The sequence below is a fragment of the Heliangelus exortis genome, chromosome 1 (genome assembly GCF_036169615.1).
Source record: "Heliangelus exortis chromosome 1, bHelExo1.hap1, whole genome shotgun sequence".
Lineage (NCBI taxonomy): Eukaryota > Metazoa > Chordata > Aves > Apodiformes > Trochilidae > Heliangelus > Heliangelus exortis.
In genome coordinates this window covers 41929244-41955670 of record NC_092422.1, presented here as the reverse complement: position 1 = coordinate 41955670, position 26427 = coordinate 41929244, and the positions used below count along the sequence as shown (strand labels likewise).

At 35.7% G+C, this 26427-nt stretch overlaps 1 protein-coding gene across 3 annotated transcripts in view; it reads left to right on the top strand.

Moving 5' to 3' along the window:
* The window catches only part of MYCBP2 (MYC binding protein 2), a 175059-nt gene that overhangs the window by 124633 nt on the left and 23999 nt on the right, over nucleotides 1-26427 (top strand). Inside the window, exons 56-68 of one of the 3 annotated variants that reach the window (XM_071741405.1) lie at nucleotides 1755-1880; nucleotides 5054-5215; nucleotides 11127-11228; nucleotides 13956-15599; nucleotides 16858-17027; nucleotides 17715-17959; nucleotides 18620-18784; nucleotides 19752-19909; nucleotides 20322-20521; nucleotides 21612-21761; nucleotides 24558-24718; nucleotides 25180-25336; nucleotides 26021-26245. In XM_071741405.1, the coding sequence (XP_071597506.1) occupies nucleotides 1755-1880; nucleotides 5054-5215; nucleotides 11127-11228; nucleotides 13956-15599; nucleotides 16858-17027; nucleotides 17715-17959; nucleotides 18620-18784; nucleotides 19752-19909; nucleotides 20322-20521; nucleotides 21612-21761; nucleotides 24558-24718; nucleotides 25180-25336; nucleotides 26021-26245 (3665 nt within the window). Of the gene's footprint in view, nucleotides 1-1754; nucleotides 1881-5029; nucleotides 5216-11126; nucleotides 11229-13955; nucleotides 15600-16857; nucleotides 17028-17714; nucleotides 17960-18619; nucleotides 18785-19751; nucleotides 19910-20321; nucleotides 20522-21611; nucleotides 21762-24557; nucleotides 24719-25179; nucleotides 25337-26020; nucleotides 26246-26427 lie in introns of all 3 variants that reach the window. The other 2 variants (XM_071741397.1, XM_071741413.1) reach the window with 2 other exon arrangements.

Genomic DNA, 26427 nt, shown 5'->3' with positions numbered 1-26427 from the left:
TTGAGACTGGAAAAGACCATCAGGTCCAGCCCATGACCTAGCACTACCACATCAGGTACACCATGGCACTAAGTGCCACGTACAGCCTTAAGCAAATAATTGTGCATATTTGTTAGCTGTCTTTGGTCCGTTTTCTGCCTCTGTTAGAGCAGAATGAATTATTTATACTCCTTTTGATATTGTTGAGTTTTCAATTCTGTCACACAGCATCCTGCCTAAAACCTGCAAACATGTTTTATAACATTGTATTTTAACAGCAGATTATTTAATTATTCTAGTTAGCTAGTATTCTAGTTAGTTAGTATTATTTCATTCTCTTAAAATGCAGAATTTTTGTCTGGATAATTCACCTAGAGATAATAAAAGAAAACATAATATGTTAATGCACAAAGTTTTTTATTGCTTTCCCTGGCCCTCTCTAATCATCCTTCTTTTGGATCTCCCTCCAAACAGGGTATCATTTCAGAGCTAAAATATAGTTCTTTTACTGTGAATGCTTCATATGAATACTTGAGGTATTCTGAAAGTGTTATTTAACAGAATCATCTAGAGAACTTCTCCTCTGCAAGAGTTTAGGCTACTTATATTCCCATGAAAGATGAGACAGGAAGTGATCTGTCAGTATTTATACTTCTGAAGATCATCTATCCAGCCTCCTTGTCAGAGCAGATTCAGCTAGAGCAAGTTGTTCAGGCCCTTGTATAGTCAAGTTCTGACTTCTCTCCAGTCTTTCTGGAGAACCTGAAGCTTCATGGTGGAAAATTTTCCCAATATTGAATTTCTGTTTCCCATGCTGCCGCTTTTGTTTATTGCCTCTTGTTCTATCACTGTGAACCTGTGGCTTCATCTTCCATGAACCCTTCAGTTAGGTATTGAAAGTAGAGCAGTAAGATCTCTCCTTAACTTTTACTTTTTAAGACTGAACAAATCAGGATCTCTCATCCTCTCCTTAAATGTTGTGTTCTGTTAGTGCCCTGACTGTTTTGGTGGAATTCTGCTGAACTCCTTTCAGTCTCTCTTCTGGTAGGGAGCCCAAAACTGGACATAGCACCCCTGCTGTCATAGAATCACAGAATGGTTTGGGTTGGAAAGCACCTTAAAGATCATCCAGTTCCAATCTCCTTGCACGGGCAGGAACACCTTCCACTAGATACATTTCCTCAAGGCCCCATCCAACCTCAAACACTTCCAGGGAGGGGAAGCCACAACTTCTTTGGGCAACCCATTCCAGCATCACACTGCCCTCACAGGAAAGAATTTCTTAATGTCTAACCTAAATGTTCCCTCTTCAAGTTTGAAAACATTTCCCTTCATCCTCTTGCTGCACACCTGTGTAAAAAGCCTTACACCAGCTTTCCTGTAGGCAGCCTTCAGGTATTGGAAGGCCTTGGAGCCCTCTCCAGGCTGAACAACCCCTACTCAGCCTGGCTTTAGCCTGTCTTCATAGGAGAGGTGCTCCAGCCCTCTGACTACTCTGACCATCTTTGTGACTCTCCTTTGGACTCACTCCAATTCATCTTCATTGAACTGGAGTGGTATTAAGTCTTCTGTCTTTTTATTTCTAGAGTATGTGTTCTAAAGGAGAGAGATGTGCTTTTCTTTGTGTAATAGTACATGTAAGGTAGCGTGGTAAAATGCTATCTGGAGGGGGAGGGGAAAAAATCAAAACACTCCTTGGTCTTCTGCCTCGTCTTTCCAGTGTAAATCATTACTAAGAAGTTCTAATTCTGAAGTGATGTGTTTTTTTCCTACAGAGCAAGTTCTTCTAGATCAAAATGTTCAGACTCCTCCCCCAAGTCCTTTTTCAATACAAGCTTTCAGTAAGGGGACAACCTGCAGTAATGGACAAGGGTTTGATTATGGCCTTGGAAATAACAAAGGTATGTTTTTACACTTGTATCTAAAAAAAAGAAAAAAAAAGCTTTTCTTCTCTCGTTTTTGTTTCTCATGTCCTACTCTTCTAGGCACCACCAGATGTTTTCTGTAAGACATAGGTAGTAGTGCAATGAATTGCAGGGTGTTCTGTAAAACTTGTACTTAATGTTGTAACTTTTTTTTTCTCTGCTTTAATTTCACTCTAACTACTCTATGTAGAAAGGATCAAAGATTTGTAAGTTGCAGTTGAGGCCTTCTATAATAGTAGGCACAAAAGTATAATGCAGAAATGAAAAATAGATTCTTGAAGTATCCAAGATAGAGACAGAATCTGAAAATGAAAATATACTATTTGAGATTTAAATTGTAAAGCTGAAGTTATCTTGGAATCACAGAGAGGCCAGTTTCAAGTGCTGGGAAATAAATAAAACCTTACCAATTTTACTGACGTAAAAAAATTGTTCATTTTAGCCATTGCTTACTTCATTGGCAAGCTGTATAAGCCATCACAGTAAACTCAAAGTGCATTCCTTTCGTTCATTGATTGATGAGATCTAAAAGATTTAATAATATAGAAGGTACTTTCCCTGAGGCAGATGCTCTTGCGAAGTACTATTCAAGCAGAGCTTTGTTATTCTACTCTGACATCTCTCTACTCTGTACATGCCACTATGAACATGGGCATAAGGTGTACTGTGTGTTTTTAACAAGATCATATATTCTTATTGGTCTCCTTAATAAAACAACTTGATTTAAGACTTGTTTTAAAGGCAAAGAGATGAGGAAAAAAATTATTCTTAAATGTTCTAGTCTGTTTCATATCATGAAATAGCTTCATATCATTCCATGGTGCTTTACTGCATAAAGAAGCAGTTCATGCTTGTTCATCCATTGCTATAGAAAACCTTTTATTGGACAAAGGCTGGAAAAGTTTTTCTTTTGTTTTATAGGGCTTTTTATATAGAACTGCTTTTCCCAGTCCAGCAGTACTCATTGCAAATTAGTGACTGAATGACAAAATGGAAGTGTTTAAGGTGTTCAGCTTGTGAGGCAGTATTAGTTTGTCTCTCAGTGGCAACTGTGCAGTGATGCAAGAGTATTATCCTTTTTATGCAGAAGCATCTTAGGAAAACTATTTTTCTTTTCTGGCATTGTCCAAAGATAAAACCTGGGGAGATCAATATGCTATATTAACAGGCATCCTAGTGTCTGAAGATATTGTAATTATTTTGCTGTATCCTATTTTTTCAGCTCCTAGCATTGAATTGGTATCGTTTTATAGGCATTATTCTGTCTACATACCCTTAAATTGTGATGTTTAGTGTGAGCAAGCAACTCAAGATGATTTTACTCATTCCATGTGCTGCAATTTGTTCTGAATTACCCGAGAATGGAGACTTGTTGGCAACTGCATTGAAAAAATAAGGATACTATTTTCCCAAAAATAGCTTTCTTCAGCTATATCTTTACTTTATATACAGTTGTTTTGCATCCTTACATCTAAGAAGCTTTGAGTTTTGTGGAAAATAAAAACTAAAACCACAAGCACTATCTGCTAGAGGAATTTCTGAATGGAGCAATAAGTTTGGAGATGCCTGTTTGTCAGAACTACTTAAGTAGAGATGCACTCATTTCAGTGCAGATACAGTCAGCATCTCTGAGTGTTTCAAACTGCTAATCTGATGTATAGATCCCCATGCAATTGGTGTATGTTTGCAGTATTACCTGTGAGGCAGAAGACTTAACTCCCACAATCTTTGTTTGATTTAGCTGTATCTTTACTCCAGCTGTCTGCATTGCAGGCAAATCTTTAATATTCCTTATGAATGGCCCTACCCCTCTTCCATATCTAATTCTTGTGGGCAGATGACATGTTTTTCCCTTCAAAATAATTGCTCCCTTTAGCAAACAGGCTTGTTATTTTTAAGAATAATAGTTCTTTGTCAAACATGTTAATCACTTCTGGTAGGAATTACTAAGGTAGGAATTACTGCTGCCTAAGTACAGATTTGAATATTTTTAGGTATCCTACTTCCAAAATAAAGGAATAAAGACGATACATTGATATCTGATTATTTAGAAAGGAATTTCAGATATTTTAAGTTTTAAAATTTAACTTTAAACAAAAGTATCAAGAAAGTAAGTGCAGAGTATCATTTTGGCATTCTTAGGTAATCCAGGGTTCCATGCATCCACTAATCTTTCTCTAATTCTGTGAAATGACAATTGATAATCACTGAAAAATGTTGTAGATTCAGTGAGTTGTAAATTCTGTGTTAGCTGCTGGATTTTTTAATTAGGATTTTTAAAAAGCTGTCAAAATTATCTGAATTTGCAGAATAAAGTGACTCTGTTAGGATTTGGGTGGTGGTGGTTCCTGTCTGAGATGCTCTCAAACTCTTAGTGTCTCCCAGCTCAAATTATTAAGTATACTAAAACTTATAACATGATGTGATTAAACTCTGTCTTCTTACTTTAGGCTTCGCATATTTCTAGTGCTCACATTTTTAATGGTCACTCTTTTTGAAGATTGGCATTCAGAAATTAAAACTGTTTTTAACATGCTAGTTTTTTTAAGACTTTCATATTCCTCACGACAAATATATGTAGTTCTTGAGGAAACCAGTTTCAGTTACTAAATGGGTTGTTTTTTTTTTTATATATCCTCAATCTGATCTTGAAAAGCAGCATGCCAGAATGCTTGTGAAGATATTTGCCAAACTAAGCAAATATTTACCAAAGCCAAGGCACAGAAATGCACATGCCAAAGCCTAATTACATGTTACCTTTCCCTTATCATCCGTTTCTCTAATCTTTTTCTGCATGTTTTGTTGCATGTGTGATTCTAAATGCTAGGAATCTGTTTACTTGTTGTTGGTTTTTTTGCTTTTTTTTTTTCCTTTGGCTGCTGTTCATTTTTTAGCAAGGCAAATATAAATCTCTCTTCTGAAATGTTTATATAATTACAGTAAAATAACCACAATTCTTAAAAACCCTGCTTGTACTTTTCAGTAATTTCATTGCCATGCATGGGGTGAGATTTTTGTGTTTATTAGCCACAACCAGAGTTGTATGTGGCTGAATAAGATCTCTGACCTTTTTTATTATCATAATTTAAACTTTAATCTGGACAATGACAAGTAACAGGTTGTAGTTTTGACTGTTTTGCCCACTACAGGTGACCAACTGAGTGCCATACTGAATTCCATTCAGTCACGGCCAAATCTCCCAGCTCCTTCCATCTTTGATCAAGCTGCAAAACCTCCCTCTTCCCTAGTCCACAGTCCATTTGTGTTCGGACAGCCCCTTCCCTTCCAGCAGCCTCAGCCACAGCTTCAGAGTAAGTTTGTCAGCCTTACCTGCCTCATCAGTCCATTTCTGCAGCTTTGACATTGCTGTTCTCAGTTGCTTCCCAGCTACGAATCATCCCTCAGTGCACCTTTCTGGTTTTGTTTTGGAAAGTTTTTCATGATTCAGAAGCATGTGAGCTAATGCTCCTAAAGAGGTGTTCCTTTGCAACTTTAGTTTCTATACTGGCAGTATTTTGCTTTTGTATGTGTTCTGCAGTGTAGGTAAGTCATGAGAAAGTGCCTTTCCAATGTTGTATGCAACTCTACATTCTAATGAAGATAAACATTTTATACAGTAAAAAAATGTTGATGATTCTTTGGACATCAAAAGCGGACTGCAAGTAAATTCATAGTTATTAAATTTTCTTACATCCTAAGTTCCTGGTTTTTTGTTACTCATAACTTTAGGGATGGAGCTGTGCAGTGAGAAAAACTTGGCACTGCTCGTAAGAGGCTTTAGTGGTCTTCTGTTGGGTGCTCATAGGATTGGCATGAACCTTGAAGTTTGCACCAGAGAACTGCAATTGACCTCATTACTGATGGGAGAAGAGGAAACTATTTTTTTGTTTGGCTTTATTAATGAAAAATAAAAGCTCAGCATTCATGATGAACAGCAGATCTTGCAGTAAATGCGTCCTTATATACAGACTAGATAGAGCATGGGTCACAGGAATAGTAGTCTTCTGTCTCCCATAAACAGTATTTCAGAAATGCCTCAGTTCTTTCTTGGGGGTCGCTCAGTTCAGTGTCTCCTGGATCTATCAAGCTCAGTTTATAAAAAGTGACAATTCAGTGCTTCACGTGAGAACTAGATTAAAGTCTCTAATTCACTTTTTATAAAGACTTATCACAAATGTTTTGCCAGTGATCTTCCATACTTACTTAATGGACTTAAACCAACATTCTCAAAGCAGAATGTTCTAGAACCTACACAGACCAAACAGCTGATTGCCAGTGGCATCAGTGCAGCCTCACAGGGAATTTGTCAGCTGTATATTCTTTCCCACCACTCTTAGTTTTCTTCTCTTGTTCAGAGTCATAACGTTGGAGTTTCTTACTGAACTTTAGATCAAAAATAACCCTAATAGCCTCACTTCAAACTTTAGATTATTGATCCTTTAGCGTTTAGATCATACAGTGTATTCATAGAATACATGAGATCATAATATCTTATGAAAAGGAAGGTTGTCACTGTTTTTTACAGCCTGCCCAACAATATCTTGAATCAATGGATTTGTTTATCCAACAAAGGTAGGTAAAATGTATTCAGAAACCTACATCCATGGTTTGTGTTTTAATGAAGATCCCGAATTCCAAAGGAAGACTTTTTTGTCAGATAAGGTGGAGCACTGGTAGTCTACCAAATAAAATAATATGACAGTGAAAAAATTTTCAAGTTTGTATCTGATTTGCAATCTTAGAATTAATAAAAGATCTCATCCAGTATAGTTATTTGCCCTTCCAGCAGGGTAAAAATTGTCAAATAGAGCTGGTATACTGTTGCACTAACTATGATTTGATACAAGCACTCTATTCCAAACATTTTATTATCTAGTTTAGCATTTGATGCAAATAATGTAAATTATGCATAGAGGAGAGAAATACTAACATTTTTGTTTTCACTCTCAAAATTTACTAATTATATTGGGTAAAATTTCCGTTTCAGACTTACTTAGTCATTTGCAGATTTGTCAATGCTCCATTTACAAGTTAATCCAAATTCAGAGTATTTTCAGGGAGGCTTATAAAATTATATTAATGTACTTGTTCATTTAATAGTCAAGAAAATTAGCAGGTGTATTTGAAATTTAAATAAAACTCCCTAGATTAAACATTTCATTTCAAGCAATTATTCTGTTATTATGATATTTCTTGAAATTTTACGTATTATAAAGTAGTGGATTTATTTGAAATACAAGATTAATTAGAATAGCAAGACAACTGTGCAATAAAAATCTTCACAGGGAGAAGTTCTGTTTAGTTTGAATTCCACTGTGTGGCTTTTAATGTGTGGTCAGCACTGGTGAAGCTGTACTAGAATTGTAACAGAAACTTTCTCACTCATTATTTCCAAATCATTTTAAAGCCTTTTGTTATCAAACAAAATTTTTTACTTACCTTAAAGTAAGTAAAAATAAAATCCATTAAACAACATAACCAAAGCTCCATATCAAGTCACTTTGATTTTTGCCCTAGACATGCTTACTTTTAGATTCAAATGTGTTCTCTGTTCTTACATGCTTCCTGTAGTAAGGTCAGATCTAAAAATTAAAATAAATGTTTATATTCAGTAATGCTATATTTAGGGGACTAATGGTAGTCTAATAGTTTAGTTCTGCCAGCCTAGACTAGTTATATGTTAAATACAAATTTTGTTTGAAAGTCTGCCTAAATAGTTTAGTCTACCATTTGTATTTTCTGTTCTTTAAATATCTGTCCTCCTGGGGAGCAATTTTATATGGGAGCATAACTCTTAGGATCATGCTGAATGTCCTCAAGAGCTAATTACGTTATTAAGGTGGTTTTTTTAATAGGAAGAAAAATGTTGGTGTGATTATATATTGCAGTTTTTCTTTATAAGACTTTTTAGCTAACTGTTCTTTCTGAAGCATGGTTTCTTTGCTTGGGGTTTGGTTTCCAGATTAATTTAAGAAAGAGGGAAGGAGTTGTCACAACCTTTTATTTTTCAATACAGTGCACGATTGTTTTTTTTGCAGAAATGCTACAGTTTTGGACAACCACTTCCTCAGATACAATACTTTAAAAAAAAAAATGATGCCTGTGTTATTCTTTTTGCATTACATATGAGTAAACTAACAGGAGTCCTATGTGTTTTGTCAAATAATTTATTACAGAAGGTACATTATTAAAAAATTAGGCAGTTTTGTGCTGTTTGCTAAAACTCTATTCAGGGCTGATTATCCTACTTAGATTTCTTTGCTGGTTTTCACACATGGTCACAAAGGGGACAGAAGCTGAGAGATCACTTTCTTATTAATTGGGACAGACAAAAGAGCAAAATAAAGATGCTGTTGCCCTGAATTTTAATTTCTTGTGAGTCTTCTATGCAGCTAAAAGTCAAAAAGAGCTAAAAGAGATGGCATAAACCTACCTGGAGTTTAGGAACAGCAAGATTTTTTTTTTTTTTCCAGAGAGAGTACAAGTTTATTTGTTTCTTCCTTGATAATTTCAAAAAACAGTCCACAATTACTGCAGCCTGAGTTATGCTTGCTTCTGAGAAGTTTGCTAGGTCCTCGGTAGCAGATTCACTCAGGACTGCAATCTCCTTTAGCTGTAATGTTTTTTCTGGCTGCTTGAATAGTTTGTCAATGAACTTTGTGAAGAGCAGAGGAGACTCAAATTATTGCTTGGATTCTGAGTACAGGTGAAGTCTAGAAGCCTGGAGAGTCAAGGAAGATCTAATTTCTCAACTTTTAGCAGTGTGTGCTGAGTCATACAACTCCTTAGCTGTGACATGGAAGGGAGGCAGAATCTTGCTATACTGTCCAGCATCACTTAGCAAAATTTCACAGTTGGCTCTCGCACTCTGAATTTGGGGGGGGGGGGGAGGAAGTTCGAGACCTTGCAGTCACCAATGTTAGATCTTTATGCCATTTTTCCTCACATCTGAGTTGCTATTGCAGATGAAGCATAGATTTGTAGGCTGAAGAGGCTTTGGAACCTCCTTCTTAACCTCATTTGTTAAGTTTTCCCTCTTCCACTGCCACCCCAGCAGCTCACTGAGCAGCTGCACAGCACAGCTGCTGCTTCCTGGTGCATCTCAGCCCAGACAGAAGCTGCAATGCTGAGCTGCTGTTTGATATGTTCACAGTATTGTGTCAAGCTTTATTTTGAGAATGAATATGGCTTATCAAGAATTCAGAAACAAATTAGAATATTAGAATATAATGGAATTGTGTCTGTCTACCCTTATAGCATAGGAATACTTATTTCATTTATAAATCTAAGTGGCTCAAGTGCTGATTTTCCAAACCCTACATTTGGGTAATGATAACTAATATTTTTCTAATGATGCAGTCTATCAGCTTTTGCTTTCATTCACTCAGTCATTCCCCTACTATAACTGCCTAAGACTTCCCTTTTGACTTAATAAAATTGGTTCTGTCCTGTCTCGAACCAGGACAAGTGTTGAAGTGTTCTGCAACTTCAGTATATTCTTTTACTTGGGGGGTGAGGGAGGAGCAAGTTTTGTCAGTTTGAAATTTATTGTTTAATTGTGTTCAAAAAGATATATAGATTTGGGTGTTTGAGAAGTCAGCTAACAGCCCTATTTTATCTTCCATGTTAGTGACAGTGACAAAAGAGGAGTGTGTTCTTTTATTGCTTTGGCAAATGGGCAAAAGCAGGTCAGTGCTTGCTTTCCTCATCATGCAGAGCAGCAGTGACATTTTAGGAAGAAACCTGTAACTTACTTCCATTCTTTAGAAGCATTTTACCAGTCTATTCTAGAGTTTAAAAAAGACCAATGTGGACTAGTTGGTGGCATGTCATACCTCCTGGACTGGCTTCCTCAGAGGAAGCAGGCGTGGTTCTTAAAAGGCTGCATCCTGCGACAGGACTTGAACTGCCTCGTATTGTCTCCATATTGTGTGGTTTTTCTGGTAGAGCTCTGCTCATGTTGAAGGAAAGAATGTGACTGAAGATGAGCTGTCATGAGAGAGCTTGCCTGTTTGTCTTCAAAGTCATCTTTGAGATTTTTTTAAGAAAAAGGAATCCATACCAAGAAGCTGGTCCCTGTGACTGAGGATTTAACCTAGACAGATGTACATGGGCAAGACAGCAGGGAGATTATGTGGGAAACTCACTCTCTCTGACCCCACGGTCCCTTTAAAATGACTGAAAAGTGGGACAGTGTTCTCCATAAGATAGATTACAACATAAAATACAAGTATTCTCAGGACATAAAATGAAGCAAAAAGTGTGCATGCATGACATTTGGTTTAGTAAAGATTTTAATTATTCATAGACTGGAATGTCATATATCAAATTAACATTTTTAGACTTGTATTTACAGAGTTGTGCCTTCTACTTGGTGTTTGGAATTGGAATTAGAATTAAAAAATAACATTATAGGAAAGTAAAATAATAATTTTGAAACTAAAAGTTCCTGTTTCCTGACTCCAAAGTTGATTTGTGTTAGTAGCCTTTATACTGAAATTAGCTTGGTTTATATCAGAATTTAACTTTGGACTTTTTGTTTTTTCTTCAGGCAAAATTATTTTTAAGGGCTGATACAGATTTGTTTTCATGTCTGTATTGTTTGATAGAAACTATTCTACTGCTAGCCATGTGCCTTGGTGGTATTGAAAAACTAATTCACATTATATATGAAGTTTTCCAAAATACTACATTAATGAAGTGTGTTCAGATATGGAAGCAGATATTTTTGGTGGGTTTAGAATGTTTTTCTTTAATCTTTGCAGTGGTTATTGAGACTTTCCAACACAAACACCTTGGTGTTCTCCAATTTTCACAAAAAGATGTGAGAATTGGTCATCTAGAAGGACATACTGCAGTTTTAAATAATTACTATCTGAATTTACAGATTAGAAATTCACATTTAAAACCAGACTTCAGTTGAAAACTAGATACTGCTTTTATAATAAACTGTAAGTCATATTAGCTATTCTACACATACCACATTTCTAAACCCTAGAATTTAATGTTGACATCACACAAGATAGTAAATTCTTTTAAAATTTAGATCAGGGAAAACATTTTGGAATAACTGTTTCTCATTTAAAACTAAGGTAGGAGTCTAACCAGTGAATTCAGAATACTTAACAAAGGAGATGCATATCATTTGAAATGCTTGCTTTTATCTTTACTACTTTTACCATTGAATTTTTGCTGCTTCTGTGCAACTGTTTTCCACTGTAGAAACTCCATCCTGCTGCCTTGCTTCTCGTGAGCCTATTTACAAAACTAGTGATGTAGCTGGTCCTGCCTCTGCTATTTCATCTCTCTCTCACAAACTGAAGGGTGGGTATGCATGCCAACATAGCAAGGTTATTCAGATTCTGACATTCAATTTGTTCAGTTTGTTTTTTTTTTCTCCTTCCGTTGATTTCCATTTCATTCATTTAATAATTTTTTGAAAGCAATCATTCAGGTTTGGTATTTGTTGGGAGCTCAGTTGATGCAACCATTCAGTGTCAGCCTTCCTGAGTTGCTGCATCTTCATGATACGTGATCTGGCTGTCTCTTTCCTCTTTGTAAACAGAGAGGTGGCAGTTTAATCACATCCAGTAACACCTGGCTTCAAACAATAGGCAAATGGAATATGGAAGAAGAAAGGGAAAAAATGTGTTGTATGGTTTTTTTGCTTGCTTATGTACAAATAAAGCATTTTGCTACAAGATTATGCATTTTTTCTTTTGGGGGTTTTTCTTCATGTGCTTATAAGTCTAAAATGCTAATTCGAATTACCCGTGTATGTGCAAATCCAAACCTTGTTTTTTTAAAAAAACATTAAATTAAAAAAACAATAGATTTATTTCTGGAAGCTACCGTTAAGCTACTCTTTCACAAGTAGTTTTCTTCTAGAATGTTTTCCTGCATGATATTCACTGGTCATGCCTATACTTTGAATTTGATACATTGCTGAATAGCTTGCAGTGTTTTGTGTCCTCCAAGGTGACCACTGTCTTTTCACTATTTTTTTTCCCTTATGAGGAATTCTGTTAAAGATTTCAGATAAAGTATTTTCTCATCCAACATACCTTAAATTCATCTTTTTATTTGTTTCTGGGAAACGTGTGTTTTAAGTAATAACGTATATTTCTGGATTCATATATCACAAAATAAACATCTCAAAATATCAGTAGAACTGAATAACTTAGCTGGCATGAACAAAATGCTTGGACTTATATTTAAGAAATCTTTCATTATTTTCTTTTAACAAGAACAATTTTTATAAATCATGATGTAACATGCCATTTATTCTCTTCCTCTTTCTCCCTCATTACCTCCCCCACCCAAAAAATAATTTTAAACTCATAAGAAAAAAGGATAAAGACAGATTAGACTCTCAAAATTTATAATGTTTTGATGTTCTGATATTCTGCTGTTTATATTTGCCATATTGGTCCTGAATATAGACAAAATATTTCTTCTCTACCTACTACGGTCTGGGAAGCCAGGAGAGTACCTTAATCTTTAAGCTTTTTAAATATGCTGCTATAGGCATCCTTCAATTATCCTGCTGCTCTTTGTTTTATTTTAAGCTACTTAAATATGGAGGTAGCAAAATAAGAATTGTTTTGTAACCTAAGGAAACCTCTGAGTTGCTAAACTTTGCTCAAAAAAGTACATTTGTTTTTGGGTTGTGAGAGGTAGCCATAGGAAGAACTGAGGTCACTCCATCCTTCTGTATGTATTCTAGCATAGGGATGAGGCTTCATGATTGAGAACTGTAAGTTTGGTCAGATCCCATTATGCAGAAAGAAGTAAACACATTTCCCACCTTCAAAGTAATTACTGATGGTGTTGGATAGAAATTGACTGCCTATCCTCTCTGTTCCCATCAGAAATCAAGGTTCAAACTTGAAAATATTCTCAGGTTAATTGGAACTTTTCTTTTTAACAAATAGTTATTTCCTCAGGAATTTGACCATATGAGTGGAAATAACCTTTTAGTGTCTAGAAAAATATAATAATCCAAAGTACTGTGACCTAACTCTACAAGCTTTACTAGAGAAACATCTTAAATTAGTTCAACTAATGAAAACCCATTCAAATCAGGACTTAACTGTACGTTCAAGACTTTGCAGTGTAATGCTTTTGGAGAGACAGTTTATAGTTAATGCACAACTGCTGCATTTCTTGCCAGCGATTTCAACATTGCTTGTCTTAATTTTCAAAATACAGTTCTAGAAGAGAGACTGTGTTTACTGAATTGTTAGAAGCAGATTGCTTTAATGAGCTACTTATTTGCATATACTTGTTTTGAATGTATTTATATTAAGCTACCCACAGTTTTTACAGTTCTATAGATTGATATATGTACAATGGCAGTGTGCACAGGAACAATAAATTAGTGTATCAGGATAAGAGCACATCATAGACCAGAACTGATGGTTAAACTTAGTGGTTGAAAAAAGTGAGGTTGTGTTTTTGTAGCAGAACCTTGATAGTTTGTGGTCTTGAATGTTGGATACCTCAGATTATCAATGTGAATTGTTCTAAGCGTTTTTGTTAAGCTTCTTAGCCAATTTACCTTATAGCTTCCTATGTTTCCTGACTCTTGAACATCAAAGAAAATAAATCTGGTAATACGTTTGATCTTTCTGCGACTCTTTTGTTGCACTCAGGCTGACACACGTTATTAAATATTAACTATAATATTAAATACCCCGGGTTTCTGTTGCAACTATAAGCTTAATTAAATCCTGGCTTTTTACTTAAGGAGGTAAATTGTGCTTCCTTTACAAATGTTTTGTGGAAATAGTAATCTGTCTTTTGATACCTCCAGAGTAGTGTTTTCTTTTTAAATATTTCCTAACACTTGTTTGTATTTATCTTTGGGAGAAGAAATGTATTGAAAATACTGTAGGGGGAAAAAATCCCTATATATTTCCTCTCATTTTTATGGAAACAGAAGTGTGTGTTTGATTTTTATCCTGTGTTCAAGCGTTTAATCCTTGATTTGTATTATTGATGGTATCACTGTCAAAATACAATAATTTAATTCTAAAATATACTAAACAGGTGACCGAATGAATTTCACGGGAGCTGCAAGACCAATTTCTCCAGCAGGAAAATCAGAGATGTCATCAAAGCACAGGGCTGACAGCAGGTCACCCAAGCTTGATGTGCGAATAAATAGAGCTTCTGCTGACCAGAAGAAACCCAGGAACACGGATGGCTTGTCTGCCAGTGAGTCTCTTATGCTGAAATCAGATGCTGCAAAATTGCGGTCAGACTCTCACAGCAGGTCTTTGTCTCCAAATCATAACACTTTGCAAACACTAAAAACTGATGGAAGAACAACTACTGGTCTGAGAGCTGAATCTCCAGGGCCGGGAACACGGTCGTCATCTCCAAAGACAAAGACACTGACAGCTGTTAGATCTGGTGCTAGCTCTCCACGATCCTCATCACCCCATGAAAAAACTCTACCTCAGAAAGCTCCATCCCCTGTAAAAACAAAGCTTGATCCTCCTCGAGAACGCTCAAAATCAGATTCCTACACATTAGATCCAGACACCCTTCGCAAAAAGAAAGTGCCGCTAACAGAACCCCTAAGGGGAAGGTCCACTTCACCCAAACCAAAAATTACTGCAAAGGATGGGAAACCTGCTACAGAACCTGAAAACAGAGCTCCTTCCCCTCATGTTGTCCAAGAAAATCTTCACAGTGAGGTAGTTGAAGTATGCACTTCAAGTACTTTAAAGACAAATAGCATTATAGATAGCACCTGTGAAGATAACACAGAATTCAGAAGTCTGGATGATGGTTCTAATAAAGTTCATTTCAGCATAGGAAAAGCACCACTGAAAGATGAGCAAGACATGAGGGCGTCTCCAAAAGTGAGTCGTAAATGTGCTGGTAGGCACACAAGACCTAAAAAGGAAAAATCTGGCTTTCTTTTCAAAGGAGATGGCTGCAAGTCTGTAGAGCCAGCCAAGCAGGCAATGTCACCTTCTGTTGCAGAATGCGCCAGAGCTGTCTTTGCTGCATTTCTTTGGCACGAAGGAATAGTACACGATGCTATGGCTTGCTCATCTTTTTTGAAGTTTAATCCAGAACTGTCCAAAGAGCATGCACCCATACGAAGCAGTCTTACACAGCAGCCTGCAGAGGAAAAAGAAACTAAGTTGAAAAATAGACATTCATTGGAAATATCGTCTGCTCTCAACATGTTCAACATCTCACCTCATGGACCCGATATTTCTAAAATGGGCAGCATCAATAAAAACAAAGTCCTCTCAATGTTAAAAGAACCACCTCTGCATGAGAAGTGTGAGGATGGAAAAACTGAAACTACCTCCTTTGAAACAGCCAGTCATCACACAATGAAATCCAAGTCTCCTCTTCCATTAACGCTGCAACACTTGGTAGCTTTCTGGGAAGATATCTCTCTAGCAACTATTAAAGCCGCTTCACAGAACATGATTTTTCCAAGTCCTGGTTCTTGTGCAGTGTTAAAAAAGAAGGAAAGTGACAAAGATAACAAGAAAACAAAAAAAGAGAAAAAGAAAAAAGAAAAGGTTGAGACTAGGCCGAGGGGAAATCTTTTTGGTGAGATGGCCCAGCTTGCAGTGGGAGGACCCGAAAAAGACACCATCTGTGAGCTGTGTGGAGAATCCCATCCATATCCAGTCACTTACCACATGAGGCAAGCTCATCCAGGTAAGGTTATGTACTTTTTAATTCCTATGTTTACCTGTAAAATACATTGCACACACATGTTTTTGTAGTAGCAACTGTTAAAGAAATGTTTGTAGCTGTCTTGTCTAACAGTTTAGCACAGCTCACTATGCAACCTAAACCAAAATTTACACTTAGAAATTATTTACTAGGTGGTTATGAATCTAAGCTTTCAAATATGCTGAAGAAAGCTGTTTTAATCAAGGCCAGAATAATGAGCTGACTTTACAGTAGCTTGTCACAAGCATGCCTTTTGTTACACATGAGGACTTGAAACCGTGCTGAGAAAATTGGAAATAAAATTAAAAATATTAGATTGATAAATTGAGAGTTTCTATGTTGCCAAAAGTTTTCTGTAACTACTCAACTGTGAATAGCAGAGAACATCTGCTTATGTGCTCTGTCAGCTCTGGGTATCAGTGATTTAATTTTTTTTTTGGTTGAAAATGCATCTTAAAAATACAAAAAATCCAGTTTGAGTCTCTAGACAATTTGTATTGTGAAATACAAACCGAGTCTGCTGCCATTTTGTTTCTTTTTGTGGTTTTCTGATTTTTTTTCAGGAATTCATGTAATTTCAGGAAAAGGAGGTAAATCAGTGCTAGCTAGGCTTTATCTTAGCTAGTAACTTGGTTCAAAAGATACCTAGGTTGTGTTTTCTTTAGAAAAGGGGTCACTAGTAGAAGGAATTAGCTACAATATAGCTGGTAATAAGTAGCCCTAGTGACAAAATGCCTTCTGTGTTTTCTAGCTTGTAAACATAACATTATTTTGCCACTTACTGAAGTTCAGGCTGATGTTGTATGCACTCACGTGAGCACTGTATGCAAAGTTAAAGCAAAATTAGGGAGCTTTATTATTCAGCGGGTATCAATGCCCTGAATCTTCTTGAGAAGCAGTAATTAGCAAAGGTGTGCTCTTTGTTCCCTTTTAAGCTCTGTTATGGGTGTACATTTTTTATGTTTATTAAGTTAGTGTTGGCTAACATAAAATACTGGTGCTACCATCACTTAGCTGTCTGAGGAGGAAGCTGTTGAAAATACTGCTGGGACACATGGTCATGCACTTTGGTGTTTAATTGGTTCAGAGATGGAAAAAAGGAGAAAATTAGGCCAGGAAAAGACAAGAGTTCTTCCATTCCCCTCTCTATCCCTTTTATACAGTAACAAGTAATATAAGTATGATAATCTTTCCTTTGAAATAACTTTTTTTTTTTTTTCCATCTTTTTTCCTGATGTAGGTTGTGGCCGTTATGCAGGTGGCCAAGGTTATAATAGCATTGGGCATTTCTGTGGTGGATGGGCTGGTAATTGTGGTGATGGTGGAATTGGAGGAAGCACTTGGTACTTGGTTTGCGATCGATGCAGGGAAAAGTATCTCCGAGAAAAGCAAGCAGCAGCAAGAGAGAAGGTATTCACATCTGGTTTTCACATGTGTGGCTTTCTATCTGCTTAATGATGCTTTTTTTTTTACAATTTTAAAATCTGGCCGGTTTAAAAAAAAAAAATGGAATTTCAGAATTTTTGAAGGTTTTGGAGTATCCACTTACGTCACTGAGACAGAAACTTTGTTGATTACTTCTAACCAGGTTTTTTCCCCTTAGTGCTGTTTTCAAATTTGTAGTTCATTTTTTTTATCTCAGTGTAACAGCATTGTTCAGTGTAGTACCTAACTTTTTTAAGTATACATCAGTTTATTTAACTTCAAATTCTATTTTGTTAACTGAAATATGAATACTGTTTTAACTTTATAGTTTTTATTGTTCCCTTAATGATCTTAATCATCCATATCATTGCATGCAGATGCCAAACACTAAGCAAACTGGAGAAATTTTTAATTTTATGACGAGCAATGCTAATCTAACTTTATTTTTGAAATTAAGTTTCTTGAAACTTTTTGTACATGAAACTCATTCTGCAGCAAACATCAAAACTTTCAGCTGCTTATTAAAAATCTGCAAAGTTATGAATGTGATAGAAGTGCCACTTTGTAATACAAAACATTGTGTAACAGGAATAATCAAGCACGTTTAGCTTGGCATTCAGGTGTTGCTGTGATGAAGTACAATATAAATATGCCTTTTTTAAATGTCTCTAGATTAAACAATCTAGGAGAAAACCAATGCAAGTTAAGACGCCTCGTGCCTTGCCAACTATGGAAGCTCATCAAGTGATTAAAGCCAATGCACTGTATTTACTGTCACTGAGTAGTGCTGCTGAGCCCAGTATCCTCTGCTATCACCCTGCAAAAACATTCCAGTCTCAGCTTCCCAGTGTCAAAGAAGGAATTTCTGAAGACTTCCCTATTAAAATGCCATGTCTCTATCTACAGACTCTAGCAAGGTAGTTAAAGGAAGTTTATAAATATTTATTTTAATACCCTTCTGTTTATAGTGTTGGATGAAAATGTGTGAATAAACTAAACTGAAGCTAACATAGAAAAATACATGTTTCCTAACTCGTTTTGATCTTTGTTCTTCTTCCCCTTGTGTTTCCACAATCTTACCCGATTTCTTAGATTGTATTTGCTCCAAGAATCAAATATACCCTGAACAGCTTTTGGATGCTAAATACTTCTAACAACAGTTTAGTTTCTTTCCGAAGAACTTAGAATTACCTGAAGTGTTTAACTTCACGTGTTTTTAGCAGATGCATGTGCTACTTTTCTCTCTTTACAGTTAAAAACAATAAAAAGCAAACCAGATGGCTTGTGCTTACTTGATATTTCTAACTAGAATTCACTGCACTGTCTCATGTTTATGATGGACATTTGGGCCTGAAATACCTAATGAAAATTCTAAAATATAGTAAGGGGTGGTCCCCACTTGCTGCTTGCTGAAAATGCCATTTTCCACTAATGCTTTTAAGTCACAATCAGCTTAAATGAGGTGATGAATAGAATTGGCTGGTTAAAAGTGTTGGCAAAGGGCTTTAGTATATGCCTGTGTTTCAGGAATGTGTTTGTAATCCTTAATCCTAATTTAAAAATCTAATTTGATGTAGGCATCATGAAAATTTTGTTGGGTACCAGGATGACAACCTGTTCCAGGATGAGATGAGGTATCTGCGCTCAACGTCAGTACCTGCACCCTACATCTCAGTTACTCCTGATGCAAGCCCTAATGTCTTTGAAGAGCCAGAGAGTAACATGAAATCCATGCCCCCAAGGTACTGTTCTAGCTACTACATACAAAGCTAAAGCTTTAGCAGAGCACCAACGTAACAAAAAAAGGAAGACACTGCTCTAGTTAAGTAGCTGAAGTGTCAGATCAGCCCAGATCAATTTCTTAAAGGGGAGCAAAAAACCAAAAAATATATGAAGCTGTACTTAGGAAAAATATATTCAGTGACTCATAGCATGTCAATCAGGTATATTTTCAACTGCTAGCAATACAAGTTTGGAAATCAGATTTGAAACTTCTAACTGTAATTCAAATCAATTGCTTCTCTCCAGAAAAGTCTTAGTTTTTCAACCCAAATGTGAAAAAAGTTTGTTCAGAAATTGGTAAGGACTCTCATCATACCTTAGGAAAATTTATCCATAGTACTTACTTCAGGCCTACACATTTCCATATAAGACAAATACAATTTTTCCAGAATCTCCAGAACTGAAGAATTGATCTAAAGAGCAATGGTCAAGGACAAATAACTGTTGCAAACTCCTTGATACTATAGCATTTTGTCTTCTTTAACAAAACTGACTGTGGTGTAGATTAATGGCCTTTTTGGAAGGAACTAGCTGATACCCTCCTTTCAGGATTTTATTTCTGAAGGGTAGTTTGAATGGGAGGGAATTTCATTACCTTACATTTTTTTTAAAAAAAATGTTGCTGCTTTGTTCTGTGGGTAGTAAAAATATCACTGAAGAAATATAACTAAATGGTATCTAGGACCAAGAGCACTAGGTGGTTTCTGTCAGATTAAACCAGTTTCTTAACTCACTATGTTTACTATGATCCAATTTAGACAATTACAGAATTTTTTGTTTTGCCAGGGTAGAAGAAGATTCTTAATCATCTTTATGCAGTAGTACCACTGTCATTATGAAACGCATGCATTTATTTAATATTTATTTACAATTCAAGTATGCTCTATGTGTTCATTAATGTCTACAACTTCACTGATCTCTTTGTAGTTTGGAAACCAGTCCAATAACAGATACAGACCTTGCAAAGCGTACAGTTTTTCAAAGGTCATACTCAGTTGTTGCATCAGAATATGACAAGCAGCACTCGATTCTGCCAGCGCGTGTAAAGGCAATCCCGAGGAGAAGAGTCAACAGCGGGGATGCGGGTAAGAGCACAGGCAGCAGAAGCAGTGAAAAACATTCAAAAATATGACATTGGATTTGCAGTTCTTCTTGGAAACTGTAGACAAATGTAGTCTTTTATAAATGCATGCGATGGATTTTCTTTCCGCTTATTAATAAACATTAGCTATTTGTTAATCTGCAGAGGATTAGCCTAAGAACAGCTCAGAATTACTGTTTTTCTGAAATAAGTGGTACATCTTTTCTGCTTGCTATAAGTTAGAGGTATTTTTGTTTTCCACGTTGCTTTTTTAAATGCAGTTTTTTCATAGAAGAAAATGAACAAAAATACCAATTCTAAAATTGTTCTGTGGCTTTTTTTTTTTTTTTTCTGTGGCTGTAAAATTAAAATGCACAAAGAATCTAATGTACACGTATTTTTATGCTTTTGAATAGAAGTGGGGTCCTCTCTCCTGAGACATCCATCTCCTGAACTTTCTCGGTTAATCTCCGCCCACAGCTCTCTTTCCAAAGGAGAGAGAAATTTCCAGTGGCCAGTGCTGGCATTTGTAATACAGCACCATGATCTGGAAGGACTTGAAATAGCAATGAAACAAGCCTTACGGAAATCTGCTTGCAGAGTCTTTGCCATGGAGGTATTAATGTACTACTGGATCTTTTATGATTAAAATAAGACTTGTAAATTCTTTCTCAGACTTTTCAAAAATGATTTTTGGATAGATTAAAAAATAATGATTTTGTGATATTTTAAAGGTTCGCTTACTTGTATAATTAACTCTAGAAGTTATGAATGCAAAATTATTGACTGTAGACTTTCTTCTTAATATGTCTATTATGTAGAAAATATCTGATAAAAGAATATTATTAAGGCTGAAAAATCAATTATGCACATACCGTTTTCTCCTTGCCATTCCTTTTCAAAGCTTGTATTAGGTATTCTGTTGTTCAGAATTGGTATGATGCTGGTAGTATCTGGGTATTTCACAGCCTCCTGAGATGTGTGAATGTTACCCCTGTTATGTAGCTAGACCAAAAGATCTATTAAAAATCAGTTGCCTCAGTAAAAGCTGCAAGAGACATCCTGGTTTTGGTTTATTTTTTCTTTTTTAAGTTAATTTTGTAAAGTGTCTTCTGTAGTTGTACACAGAATGTGTGTTTTTCAGGTGTTTGTAATATGTGAAAATACAGGTGGATTTTCTCAGACAAAGTAGAAAACACCTTTACTGTTAAAGGCCCACCGATCAAATTTCCAAACATCAACATGCAAAAGTATTGCTGCTTTTAGAAAAATATAAGAATGCTGCAATCTTTATTTTTTTTCCCTATGTTAATTTTTTTTAATTGGAAAAGACCTAACAAGGAAACCAAATCTCAACCTACAGAGTTCTAAATTAAAAAGGAGATTTCTTCTGTTAACCAATTTGAATAGTAAGGAGTGCTCCAACTCATCCTGTACTAGTCTCTGAAAATACATAACAACTTGCTTTTTAATGCTTAAAGCTTTTTTCAAATAATTTATTTTTGAACATGGTTCTTGTGAATTACTTTGCTATGTCCTCTGTAATAGCTGTCATTTTAATTAATTATTTTAACCCCACAGCAATGTCTTGAAGACTTCTGCGTTGTTACTTGCCAGTGCACCTCTTCACAGAAATGGTTGAAGAAATTGTTTTATTCCAGGTTTGCTTAACCAATTGATAACTCCTTGTGTGTATTTGATTTTAGGCTTTCAACTGGCTTCTTTGTAATGTCATTCAAACAACTTCTCTTCATGATATATTGTGGCATTTTGTGGCCTCTCTGACTCCTTCACCTGTAGAGCCTGAAGAAGAGGAGGATGAAGAAAATAAATCAAATAAAGAAAATGCAGAACAAGTAAGTGAGGTTTAGCATTCCTTTTGTAAATACAGTATCTCTGTGAATTTCACAGTCAATTTAGAAATACTTTTATTATATGTAAAAACCAAACCAAAACACACACAAAAAAAAACCCCACGCTCAATCTGTGAATTCTTTGAACCAGAACCTTTTTTTTGGAATGAAAATTCTTAGTCTTAAATGGTAGATGAACTCTTCTGACAGTCAGATAATTTTTTTTTTCTAAAATCACCATATTGTGTTTCAAAATCACCAAATTACAGTCTATTAATGCATTATTTCTGTCAGTATTCGTGGGAAAGAAGAAGAAAAAACCCACTAACACATTGCGAATTCAGTAACAAAATATTTACTGTTTGCTTTTTTTCTGCCTTTGCCCCCCAAAAAGAAGAGAGAAAAGAGAAAATCTTTTTCAGAGCTTTGTATAGTCTTCATTGTCTTTCAGTGCTCTAAGAAAAGTCTATTGTTCTGAAAACCTATAGTGACTTAAGCAATTCTTTATATATAAAAATAATTGCATATAAAAGTAACTATATATGCCCAAGTTACAGTTGGTTTAGTGATGTAAGAAAAATCTGGAGTTATTTCTGAAAGTGTATCATGTCAGATGGGATAGTCTAACATCCCACTCCTCCAAAAAGTATTTTCCTGCAACCTCTTCTGCATTTAGCTAATTAAAAACGTCATGTCCACAACAAACAGCTCAAGAAACCATGCCAGCATGGTTAGTAAGGCCAGGGTAGTATTATCACTTGAAGTTTAATCCAGATTTGAATTTAGAAGTCTGAAATGTGTATTTTAAGCATGGCAGCTCTGGTACATTGCTACAGTTTTTTAGTAAGCAGCTGTAATCTTGTCCTAAACTTTATGTGGGATATTAATTTTTCCGTGTTGCTTTTTCAACATGCAGATTTATAATTCTCATTTATTTATTTTCAAGTGTGCCACATTCTTGTATAAATACATTAAAGCTGATCGGCAGTAACTCTGTGTTTTATATTCTGAGTATTTCTGTGCTTGGGTCCTACAATTTTTTACCTGTAATAATTTTACATCAAAAGCAGTACGAGAGTGAGGGGAATGTGTTTCCACTGGTCCTTAATGCTGGTCAGCCTCCAAAATAAGAACCTTTACTATGTAAAAGAATAAATAAATTTTGTCTTACCTGTAGTTTGGATAGTTACTACTGAAAGATAAAGGAATGTTAAAATCCAACATTTTAGCTCTGGTGGGACTGTTGCTTCTCTTCTAATGGAGGGGAGGAACTTAAAAAATTCCCCACAGTCATTTGCCTAGGATGAGCAATTTTATGGCATACAAGCAACAGTTTTTAGCTAATGTTAGCTATTACTCAGGTGGTACATATTCAAATCATAACCTCTTTCTTCAGTAGTCTGGTCATATTGTAAAAACACCCATATATATATATGCATACACAGTGTAATAAAACCAAGGCTCTTCAGTGTTTTTCCATGATTGGAATTAATTTTCTTACATATGAGGTATTTTTACATATTCTTTCGATGAACTGGGACAGGGTGAGAAATCCCAGTGATAAATTCTGTAAAATCTATGTAAAATAAAAGGATGGAGAAGGATGGGGATCTAGAAACATAAGTGGCTTAGCACCTGAGATGTAGTTTCAAGGGCAATGCCCTTGCTAAAGTGAAAACAAGATGCAAGAATTACTAAGCTGTGGAAGGGACAGGGGAGCAGGATGCTCTCTGTGTAGATAGGATCCTTGAGGGGAAGGGGAATCCCTAGGCTTTGAATTTGTTCTGAATAATTTATATTTAGTGTAGAGTTCAATCTCAGGCTTCATACTTCATATGCTGAGTGCTCTTGAGAAAACTGCTCCTTCTGGGAAAATAGAGAGAAATGTCTGGTTTGAAGATTGTTGTCTAAGTAAACAGGTGCCAAAAATTACTTTCAAATAATACCATAAAATTTCTAGCAAGTCCAACAGTCGAGGTCCAGGGGAAATACACTTGTGAGACTAAGCATAGACAATTTAATGGGTTTAAAATAAAAAGTCTGAAACTGGCTTTGGATGTCAGCGTGTTGGGGGAACACAGCTGGGTTCTTTATTTTTTTTTCTCCTTCTTATTTATTTTTTACCCTTTATTTCAAGGAGAATCCAATTTTATTTTTAAAAGCAGAGGAAGCAGTTTGTATCCTTCATAGATGACTCTTCCTCTGCCTTCTGAAATTGGATATCATGATCGGAACCTCCCTCTCTTTCTCTTGAACTCTTCCCCAGAATACAACTTGCTGACCCCTACCCTCTTTGGTCCTCTGCCACTGCCTTCATACCCACTGCCCAATTGCTCTTGGCTCTCAGGGAACAGCCTTTCTGATACTTACACACCTTTACTAGGAATCATTATTCTCACCACTAATAAGTGGTGACATAAATGCGACTGATAACCTCAGCTTAATTAGCAATTTTGTTATGATTGGGTTTTCCTGATCAAAAAGGTCATTAACAGCTGGAGTATGTTTTTTCTGGTTGCATTGCTTGTTTGTTGGAAAATTATTGTAATGTGGTGGTTCACATCTTTAAATCAGGAGAAATATGTGGTAGTATACAGTATACTTCCTGAATTCTTTGTTTAGTGGTCATGTATAACTTATTGTAAAAATTCTCTGGTATGAACTGCTTTGAAGTTCATATTCATTGTGGAATTGTTGCAGTTATTCTTAAGCCAAATATCATTAATATTTGTATTGCTATTTATTTAACCTTTTTCCTCTGAAAGTCTCTTAACAACATAAAATTGCTTTTCATCTTAGGAAAAAGATACAAGAGTGTGTGAACATCCTCTGTCAGACATAGTGATTGCTGGTGAAGCAGCTCACCCGTTACCCCACACTTTTCATCGCCTTCTGCAGACAATCTCTGATCTTATGATGTCTCTTCCCAGTGGTAGTGCATTACAGCAAATGGCCTTGAGGTAAGCACAAAATAAAATTCTTGAAAGGCTGGAAATGTTGTAACATAATAGATGAAAAGATTTTGCAATGTAGGTAGGAAGTTTGAAACACCTCTGTGTATATCTGAAGAGGAGTAGGTTTATCCCTATGCAAGGAAAGATATATGTAAAAGAGTACGCATGCTTTGATACGTATAAATAAAAGCATGAAAGACTATAGAGATAAAAATATTTGCTCTTAAGTTCTCTACTGTATCTACTATGAAAAAAAAGAATGTTACTGAGTAATACTGTAATAACTGTATGTAGTACAAGGTAGTGGAATACCTTATGCTCAGAAATCTGTCATCTGATTAGCAGCCTTAAACTGAAATTCTTCCTGTGTATCACTTACTTAAATATATATATTGAATAATAATTCTGTTCACTGTATAAATACAAATAATTTCTCTACTTAACATTTCAAAATCCACTGGTTTCAGGTGCTGGAGTCTCAAATTCAAACAATCTGATCACCAGTTCCTGCACCAGAGCAATGTTTTTCATCATATCAACAATATTTTGTCTAAATCTGATGATGGAGATAGTGAAGAGAGTTTTAGTATCAGTATTCAGTCTGGGTTTGAAGTCATGAATCAGGCAAGTATTCCACTGCTTTCTCAGAGATCAACTGCAAACACCCTGTACTTGCTTTGATCTCTCTGTTTGAACTAAACTTTTTTATTGCAAAGTCATATTTTCTTGAATGTATCTCAGTTTGGGATCTTCTTACTAGTATTCTGGTTCTCATATTTAGCTTTAGAAGTTCATAAATTGACCCTAAATCTATATGTCACTCAAGCCTAAATTTTGGAGCAGTGCTTGTAAGTTCTTGTTTGCAGGTTGCAGTGTTTGGGGCTCTCTCATAGGTCATTTAGGTAGTCATTCAGTTAATTGAGTTAATATTTAAATCCTGTGTACTTCCAGTTCTTACTTTCTTGTGTATTTTTTTTCTGTTACTCTTTAGGAGTACAAGTAAATACTCCTGGTAAATATCTTTGAAGTGTTTTCTTCCATTTATTAATACATTTAGGTATTTACCAATATACTCAGCTATTAGCTATTAATATTTCCTTTTGTTTAGAGGGCTGAGTGATTTCAACAAATAAATGACAAATTTCTTCCTTAATTCAGAGAGCATATTTCTCAGAATAGAAATGTCTGCATGCTTTAAAAAAATTAGGTACTGCCTGTATTTGGGAGTTCCTTAGGTTATTTTAAGTACTTGTATTTTGTTAGTTGGATTTTTAATGCTTTTATTTTAACTGCTTTTATTATACACAGGAACTGTGTATAGTGGTTTGCCTGAAAGACCTCACCAGCATTGTTGACATTAAAACTTCAAGCCGTCCTGCCATGATCGGTAGTTTGACAGATGGGTCCACAGAAACTTTCTGGGAGTCAGGAGATGAAGATAAAAACAAAACTAAAAACATCACAATTAACTGTGTAAAAGGCATCAACGCACGTTACGTCTGTGTTCATGTAGACAATTCCAGAGATCTTGGGGTAAGAGGAAAGGGAAATGTATCTTACTGAAGGTGCACAGTCAAAATTGTATAGATTTATCACTCAAGAACCACTGGTTTCGTTGTCCAGTTCAGTTTGTCATTCTAATTTGGAAGCTGCTTTGGAATTCTTTGTCCCTTCATTTCGATCACTTTATAATTTTTTTTTTTCTTTTTGTAATG